Genomic DNA, 9,363 nt, shown 5'->3' on the forward strand with positions numbered 1-9,363 from the left:
GAGCACATAGAAAATAAAATTACACCGTATGGCCAGCCTATTACTTTACTAAAAAAATCTCGATCCTTTGACTCAGCAGATGGGCGCTTGCCATAGAAAAGAACTTGGTGAACTGAAATATATGATATGCACTCATGCCAACATGCTAATAAGATACTAAAGAAATACTAAAACACATGCTAATAAGATTCTAAATCACTAAAAAAATACTGCTATAACACACTTCCCAAACTAAACAATAATGCATGTTAATATATAATTAAATTAAAATACCTTAGACCACTAAATACAAAAAATGTGCTATTAATGAAATAAAAAAAAACAAAAAAACTTGTTAATAAGAAATTAAAGTTAAACATTATATTAATTAATGGAATGAAACTATTATTTCGACCTGAGACGAGACACTAGTTACTTAATTCCTCTGCAGATTTTTGGCGATTTTGTTTTTGTAAATATGCTAGACAACATTTCACATTTCGAATGAATCAACTAATTAATTAATATATTAGGTCTCTCATGCATATGCAAGACGGTTCATGGCAGTCTATATATAGCAATAATGGCATATGATAGCAAATCTCTCATGCATGCAAGACGTTCGCACGACAGGAAGTGGACGAGCGATCGAGGTCCGTCGAACGCGGCACGCAGCGCAGGGGATCGGAGATAAGATAAGCCTCGCGCGACAGCCTGAACCTGACGAAGCGACCTAGCTAGCGCTGTTGCTTAACAACCTAGACAGATTGCGGGATACACGGAATAACCGGCCGGGCATCGTTATCAGCCGTCCCCCACTTAAGATCAAAATTTTTTTGTGGTATCTCAGGAGGGGAGTGATACTAACCAAGGATAATTTAGCAAGGCGCAACTGGCTGGGAAACAAAACATGTTGCTTCTGTCATGAAATAGAGACAATTCAACACCTTTTTTTTGATTGTCGGTTTGCCCGTATGGTTTGGGCTTTAATCCACATGGCCTTCGGGATATCTAAACCATATAGTGTCTCTAATTTGTTTGTTTCCTGGCTTAGTGGCTTTGATAGAAATATTAGAAATATCATCTTTCTTGGCGCAGCTACAACCTGTTGGTCTCTTTGGTTACACAGGAATGATATCATATTTGAAAAGAAAAACAATTCTTCTCCCTTGCAGGTCATTTATTCCATTGCACATTGGCTTCGAACATGGGCTATTTTACAGAAGGCGGAGTTGCGACCTATGGTTGTGGAGGCTACGCAGTACTTGGTGCAGGTGGCCATGGACTATTTTTCCCGGGCTCATGGGTGGCGGTCTAGTCTGCGGATTGATTACCATTAGAGTGTGTGGATTATCATCTTTATTTTGTCTTTAAGCTGTGTGCTTCTTAAGCAGAGGCTGGAAGAAATTTCAAGAATTGTATCCCCTCGATGTAATGTGCTTGAAATTATTAATAAAATCTTCCTTTATCAAAAAAATATGCGACTAGTCGAATTAGGGAATCGTTATCAGGCCTCCTGCGTTTGCTTTTTGAAACCTCGCTCCTAAATATCCCATCGTCGTCGCCGCCACCACTGCACCGCCCACTAGCTAGACGACCGGCCGGCCGGAGATGGATCCGGTGTGGTTAGACACTACACGACGGTTCACTTACAGCGACCTATGGTTGGTTGCTAAAACGGCCTTCAGCGACCTACGGTTGGTCGCTAAAAACTTTTAGCGACCCATAAGGATGGTCGCTGTAAGTGCCGTCGCTAAAGGCTTTAGCGACCAACATCTTTTTAGCGACCGACCGTCCGTTGCTAATATTGTATATTTAGCGACCAACCGTGGGTTGCTGTACTATAGATTTAGCAACCAACCGTAAGTCGTCATACTATACATTTAGCAACCAACAGAAAGTCGCCCTTTTACAGTTGTTATTAATAATAATATACATTTAATTAAGCACCAAAAATCACAGATTTTTATACACAAATCATAAAGATATACACAGTTAATCAGTATACCACAGTCATAGATCCATCACATAAACACAAAAGCACCATAATTATATATTCATAAAAGCATCACAATTATAATATCATTCACAACTATATCATTTACAGATAGCTAGCTAGATCATTCACAAAAGCTCCAGAGATGATCAGTCACAATAAGTTCTAGTTTACAATGAACAATTTAAAATTAAGCAACAATTTAATAGTATTGTCTCAGCAATTCATTGTACTCCCCAGTTTGCTGGCTTGAGCTCAAATTTCCATCAGCATCTGCTGTGAGCGTTTTAGCCTCTAAAACATGTGTCTCTTTGCCTGGATCAGTTTCCTGAAGAGGAGCATGCTCAACTGTCTGTCTGTCGTCAGAGGGCTGCTGTTGCTCAACTGTCCGTGTGTTGTCACAGTTGGCATCTTCCTCTCTGCACCTTTAAAATGAACAAATGAAATGAAATTAAACTCGATCATGTCTTGGAAGAACTAGTGACTCATACAGACTGCGAGGTACAAGGGAACCTATATTGTAGCTGACCTTTTTCTGAAGCTCGGAAATTGAATTGAACATGAGCTGATTCTGTGCCAAAAAAATAAAGCTATAATATAATAAAAGACTAAGACGTTAGTAAATAACCTAAATAGCTGTGCACCGAACAACAAATTTGACCCCAACTAATTCACCTTTCTTGACCTAATACGCTTCAAAGAACTGTCCAACTGTTGCTCCAGTTGCTGAAGTTCTTTTATGGTCAGTGAATCCAATTGTTCCCCTAACAGTTGCCTTCCATTGGGAATAGGCAGGTAATAAAATGAAATAAAAGTTATCGGTAAACATTATCATAACCAGAATAAGAGTCCTCTTGAGCAAGTCGGTGGTACCTTTGACTCCTCTGAAGTGCATCCAGTTTGGATTTTAACCGGACATATTCATCCCCCAGTTTGCCTGGTACAAAATAGACCACATATCAGTGCTCATTTTGCTGTAACAATAGTTCTCTGATAGTTATAGTAGATATTCCACAATTATACCTGGTCTACAATAGTTGGATCAAGTACTACTCTTTCTTCAAATGAGTAACGCTGGTAACACTCAAGAATGCCTTCCATGCTGCAAAAGAAGTATTGTATAGCAATGTCATGTTCCAGGCTTCCAGCAAAAAAAATCTTGTGGTCTTAACTAAGACAAATGACCAGGTATAATTTTCTTGTATTGTTTATACTACTAGGTGAAGTATATTAGTCTTGCATACAAAACGAAAAAAACATACGAATACCAGTTGCATGTGCACATGCACAGCGCATTGCATGAGAGAACTGTACGCATACATTGTAGCATTCCATTTAAGTTACATTTCTAAAAAGAAAAGTATTTAACTTTCAGCTTTAAACAAGGGTTTCTAAAAAGAAAAAACCTGCCACACAAACAGGTACTTAAAACCTTGAAGTTTATTTGTACAGAGTTCAAGATTAATCTAGTTAAAAACAATTAGTAGATAAAATTTATACAGCTAGTTTGCACTAACCAGTAATGCATTGAGGCTCATAAAATCTGAACTGATACAAGTGATACCGATTCATAGAAAACCATTTTCATATTCTTTCATAAATGCGAGTAGAAGAAGCTTTACACAGGAAACACCAAGTCAAACAAAGTATATGAACAATCACAAAAACAGAAACAATCACATTATTCCAGCTTGCATCCAGATTGCCCAACACTACCATGGACCACATATCAACACGTATATGAACTACACTGCATGAATATGAACCCGAAGGAGCCAATTTGAATCTAGACATTATCAATAGCAGGCTTCCTGCTAGCAGGTTATTAATATATCTTGCATCGTTAAAACATAGAGGAACAAACAAACTTGCTCAGCTACAGATCATGAACATATAAAATTCTCAGAGAAAAAAGAACTATACAACAAAGAAAGGAAAACATAGTCAAATGAGACGTATTGAGATCATAAACAGCTCACTAGCGTTTCTATCGCTACCAGGATGGGACCAACTGAGCAAGTATTAAAATTACAACCCCAATATATCTATTCATTAAGGTAGTGAACAAAATTAGTAAAACAACTTACCATGGACCCAAATGACTCTGACATGGTGGACACGACAACGATTCCAGGTTCAGCCATTTTATCAAACACTTGACAAGCGCCACACTAAAGCTGTCTTCTCCTCATCGGGACTACAGAGGTCCAGCCTGCTGCTGCTGTACCACAGCTGGGCTAGTGCTGACGGGAGAGGTGAGGGAAGCCATGGGGGCGGCTGGAGGACAGGCGCTGGTGCGAGATTGGGAAAGGGAGCGAGAAAACGCAGCTGCTGCAGGTGATGCCGTTAGGGAGCAGGGGCGAGCTTAGCATGGGGAGCAGATGTGACGACATGTTTGCTGTTGGGATAGGGCATCACGGCAGGGACGACCGGCTCCAAGAGCAGCGAGGGGAAACGACGACCGGCTACAGGAAGGGCGTCGTCGAAGGCAGCGTCGCGGCCGACGTCGAGGGCGGCCCGCAGCTGGCGTCGAGGGAGAGGCCAAGGGCTTGACCGCCTGAGAGCCGAGAGGGATTGAGGAGTGAGGACGCAGGACGGCAGGAGCAGGATGCAGGAAGCAGAAGCGCCGGCGACGCGGCGTGGAGTGAGGGAGAGGCCACGGCGGCGGCGTGCCTCGTGTGGAGACTGGAGAGGCCTGCTGGGCAGTGGTAATTTAGGTTTCTAGGCGGCTACTAGGGTTAGGTAGATGGCCCCTAGTGCGCCTTAGGGTCAGGGAGAGTTTTCTTTTTTTATTTCCAAATGCATTTTTAAATTACTCAAAAAATCATAAAATTTTACCAAATGAATAATAAATATTTGAATAAATTATTACGAATGCAAATAAATAATAAACATTTGAATAAAAATTTATTACCCTATTTAATATAAGCATAAAGAACACATTTGCATACTATAGTTGTCTATACATAAACAAACCATGAAATAAACATACAAACAATATTAGAAAGAAATAAATCACCACACAATTTAGCGATCAATGTTTACTTGTTTTAATTAATTTTTAGTCACTAACATCTATAGGTATGTTCAGGCTATAAGATTTGATAGTGATCCTTGCTCTATAGCGACCCACCGCTAGTCCCCGACGACATCTATAGCGACCAACCATAAGTTGTTAAATTTCTAGACTTTTAGCGACCAACCGACCGTTGCTACAAAAGGATTTAGCGACTGACCGTCGGTCTCTAACCTTTAGCAACCAACAGTTGGTACCTAATAAGGGTCGCTAAAGATCAACCGTCGTGTAGTGAGAGTGGTTCCACAGGGAAGGGGCGGAGCTCGCCAACCGCCGCCGTAGGCTGGATCTTATTCTTGATGATGATGAGGAGGAGGAGGATCGCGTAGCCTTGGCCTTGGCTCCCTACGTTGATCGCCATTACAATGATCCTGTCTATTACCGGCTGATCTCGCCTCGAACCCGTCCCCGATCCCCATCCCCGTCCTCACACGCCGGGGACGACGACAACAAGCGTGCTTGCATCCTGGGGCTCAAGGAGGTGGTGCCAACCGCTAAGAACGACGACAACTGTGCCATCTGCCTCAACCCATTGGCCGATATCGTTGGTCCTGATCCTGATCACAAGAAGGACGACGCCACAGCTACGTCGATGCTTCGGGCCATGCCCTGCTCCCACATCTTCCACCAGCACTGTATCTTACAGTGGCTCCATCGCAACGCCGTCTGTCCTCTCTGTCGCTACCAACTACCCACCACTTTCAAGGACGAGGACACCGAAGAGGAGGATGAGGATGAGGATGAGGATGAGGAGGAGGAGGAGGAGGAGGAGGAGGAGGAGACGAACAACTCAAATTCTCGATTGAATCAGATCAGACGACGACTGCAGATCTTGTATAACTAAAAAATTCAGCTCACACAGCCTGATCAGGCCGCCATTGCTTGCTCTCGCTGCTGTCTATACGGTCTCTCAGATCAGTTTGTGCGATTATATTCATATGCATTCAACTAACCTTATGATGTGTAAGAAACTAAAAATGCATGCATGCATGGTGTCATATATGTGGTTATATACTCCTTATTTCTTTAACACGTGTGCACTTATGGACACGTACCAAGGATGAGCTCCTCTCAATAGGAAGGATAATGATGTGCAAGAGCAAAGACAAATCAAACCAAACGGCGCTTTATTATTAGTATCATATCACACTATTGGAAACCGGCTCTTTGACAAATGCCAAATTATTTACCGAGTGTTTTTAGGCACACCGGTACAAAGAAATACGGTAGCAAATTGATTTATATTGGCAAATCAGTTAAGACAACCACCGGTATAATCGATTTCCCCTAGTGGTTGACCTAAGAAAACCACTAGCACAAATCCTTTGTATCAAACATAAACTGGGGTTTAAAAACAGCAAAGTCTTATTTCATTTGTGTCTAGATTACAATTTTGTTGCCCACATATTAGAACGTATAAACCGAGTATAAATTATTTGTTTGAAGTTGTAAATCAATTAAATGAAATAGTTGTCAACTACAAAGTTAAATAACTTTATAAGTTCTACACCTATTATTTTGGTACATTTTTCACCCGAGGACGTTCGCAAATTTTGCATTATAAAGTTTGTCATATTCGTATGCAATTTTCATGGCCTAAATGATTTCAAATAGAAAAGTTGTCAACTACAAATTTTCACAACTTTTAGAGATCTACAAATTTTATTTTGGTGGTTTTTTCTTACGAGGTCATTTGAAAATCTCAAAAAATTGATTTCAAATGATTTTTACATGCAGTTTTCTTATGAAGCGTCAGTAGAAATCGTATTTGTACTAGTTGTTCCTTAAAAATCATCAGTAGAAACAGCATGATTTGTACTAGCGGTTTTCTTAAGGAATCGCTAGTACAAATATGATTTCTACGCGCAGTTTCTTAAGTAAATCACTAGTGAAAAGTGTTTCCACTGTATGTTCTCGTGTCGGGATGGCCAATTTATTTTCATTGATGCTCCATAACCAAAACTACTTGTAAAAATTATACCTCAGCGCAGGCATAGAGCTTTTTTTACTAGTGGTAGTCGCAAAGAAGCTCTTTGACGAGTCCAGACAAAAAATGCTTGGCAAAAAAAATTACTCGGCAAATAGCTTCTTTGTCGAGTATCTTTTTTTACACTAGGCAAAGAGTTTATTTGTCGAGTGTCTTTTTTTACACTAGACAAAGAAAATTTTCAAATCACATTTTGACGTAGTAAATGAATTCAAATGAAAAGTTACCAACTACACCGTTGTATAACTCATCAAGATGTACAATTTTTATTTTGGTCAATTCTTCATATGACAAAATAATAGTAAATTTGTTCACAAACCGTATATATCTCTCTTGTGGTTTATGAAACTGCAAGGGGATGTATAGAATTTATGAACAATGTTAGAACCACCATGTTGGATGAATAAATGACCAAACAACGAGAATAAACTTTAAATTTTGTAGTTGGTAACTTCTTGATTCGAAGTCATCTTGTCAACGACTATGTCTGAATTAAAAAATTGAATTTTTGAAACGATATCGGATGGAAAAACCACCAAATTGAAAGTTGTGGATCCTCAAAAGTTATGAAACTTTATGTAAAACTATGTTTAAAAATTTGAATTTTTCAAATGACCTCGGATGAAAAAAACCAAAATGAAAGTTATAGGTCCCGTAAAGTTATTTAACTTTGTAGTTGATAAATTTTTAATTTGAAATTATCTCGTCATAGAAAAAATAATTTTGAAATTTTCAAATTTGAAATTCAAATTTTGTAAACGACCTTGAATGAAGAAACTATCAAAATGAAAGTTGTGGATCTCGAAAAGTTATGGAACTTTGTAGTTAACAACTTCTTCATTTGAATTTATTTAGTGCTTCAAACAATCAATTTATTTAGTGCCTCAAATAATCAATTTAGAATCAATTTATAAATACATGTGAAATAGGGGAAGAAAAAGTAATATAAATACAATCAATTTGTTTAGTGCCTCAAACAATCAATGTGAGAGCACCTAGAGGGGGTGAATAGGTGATCCTGTAAAATTAAACACTAAATAGCCACAAACTTGATTATCAAGGTGTTAGTGAAATCAAGTGGCTAAGGAACGCGTTCGTGCGAACAAAGCAATCACAATAAGCAACACACAAGACACGCGATTTTTATCCCGTGGTTCGGTCAAGTAACACTTGCCTACTTCCACGTTGTGGCGTCCCAATGGACGAGGATTGCACTCAACCCCTTTCAAGCGATCCAATGATCAACTTGAATACCACTGTCTTTTCCTTTAGAGTATTTTTCCTGTTTGCGAGAAATTTCCACAATTTGGAGTCTCTCGCCCTTACAATTTGAGATCACACAGAAAGCACAGAGTAAGGTTGGGAGAGCAACACACGCAAGACTCAAATCCTCAGCACAACCACGCACACAAGTCACGACTTGAGCTCGAAACACAACACACGGAGTTCGGAACTCTAATGGAGCTCAAATCGCTAACACAGAGAATCAATTGCATGGAGTCGGAGTCTGGAAGTCTTAGAATGTTTCTTGAAAGCTTGGTGTTCTCCTCCATGCGCCTAGGGGTCCCTTTTATAGCCCCAAGGCAGCTACGAGCCGTTGGAGGCCAACTTGGAAGGCCAAACTTGCCTTCTGTTGGGTGGTGCACCGGACAGTCCGGTGCACCACCGGACAGTCACTGTAGCTGTCCGGTGCGCGATCTCCTTCCATATTTGGCGCATCCGATCGTTGGTCCTCGGGGTCAGTTGGCGCACCGGACGGTCCGGTGTGCTCAACCAACCATTGCTGCGGGCCACGCGTCGCCCGCGGATCGCGCGGCCGACCGTTGGCTCACCGGACAGTTTAGTGTACCGGTGAATTATAGTCGTACGCCTCTGCATTTTCCCGAGAGCAGCCGGTTCACCGCCGGCCAGCCTGGCGCACCGGACACTGTCCGGTGCACCACCAGACAGTCCGGTGTGCCTGGCCAGAGTTGGTGTTGGCTGCACATAGCTAACTCTTTTCATTTTCTATTCTTCTTCTTTTGTCACTGTTTCTAGCACTTAGACAAACACATTAGTATACAAAATAATATACTAAGTCTAGAAACATACCTTATGCTTTGATTTGTACACTTCACACATTTTGCACATAAGAACTCAATTAATGTGTTGGGCATCTAATCACCAAAATACTTATGGAAATTTCCCCCAAGGGCACATTTCCCTTTCAATCTCCCCCTTTTTGGTGATTTATGCCAACACATCAAAAAGCAACAAAAGAAGTGCAACATCAATGCAATTGAAGACTAAATTATTTTTGCTTATGATTTGGCATATTTGGATGAC

General features: G+C 40.5%; 1 protein-coding gene across 1 annotated transcript; it reads left to right on the plus strand.

Annotated features, from left to right (window-relative positions):
* The first annotated feature begins 1,590 nt into the window (after positions 1–1,590).
* Positions 1,591–5,895, plus strand: LOC103647061 (F-actin-monooxygenase MICAL3). The gene is made up of 2 exons (XM_008671627.1): positions 1,591–1,607; positions 5,286–5,895. The coding sequence occupies exons 1-2, from the start codon at positions 1,591–1,593 to the stop codon at positions 5,893–5,895; spliced, it is 627 nt and encodes a 208-aa protein (XP_008669849.1).
* Positions 5,896–9,363: the final 3,468 nt, after the last annotated feature.

This window comes from Zea mays, chromosome 2 (genome assembly GCF_902167145.1).
Source record: "Zea mays cultivar B73 chromosome 2, Zm-B73-REFERENCE-NAM-5.0, whole genome shotgun sequence".
NCBI classification, from domain to species: domain Eukaryota; kingdom Viridiplantae; phylum Streptophyta; class Magnoliopsida; order Poales; family Poaceae; genus Zea; species Zea mays.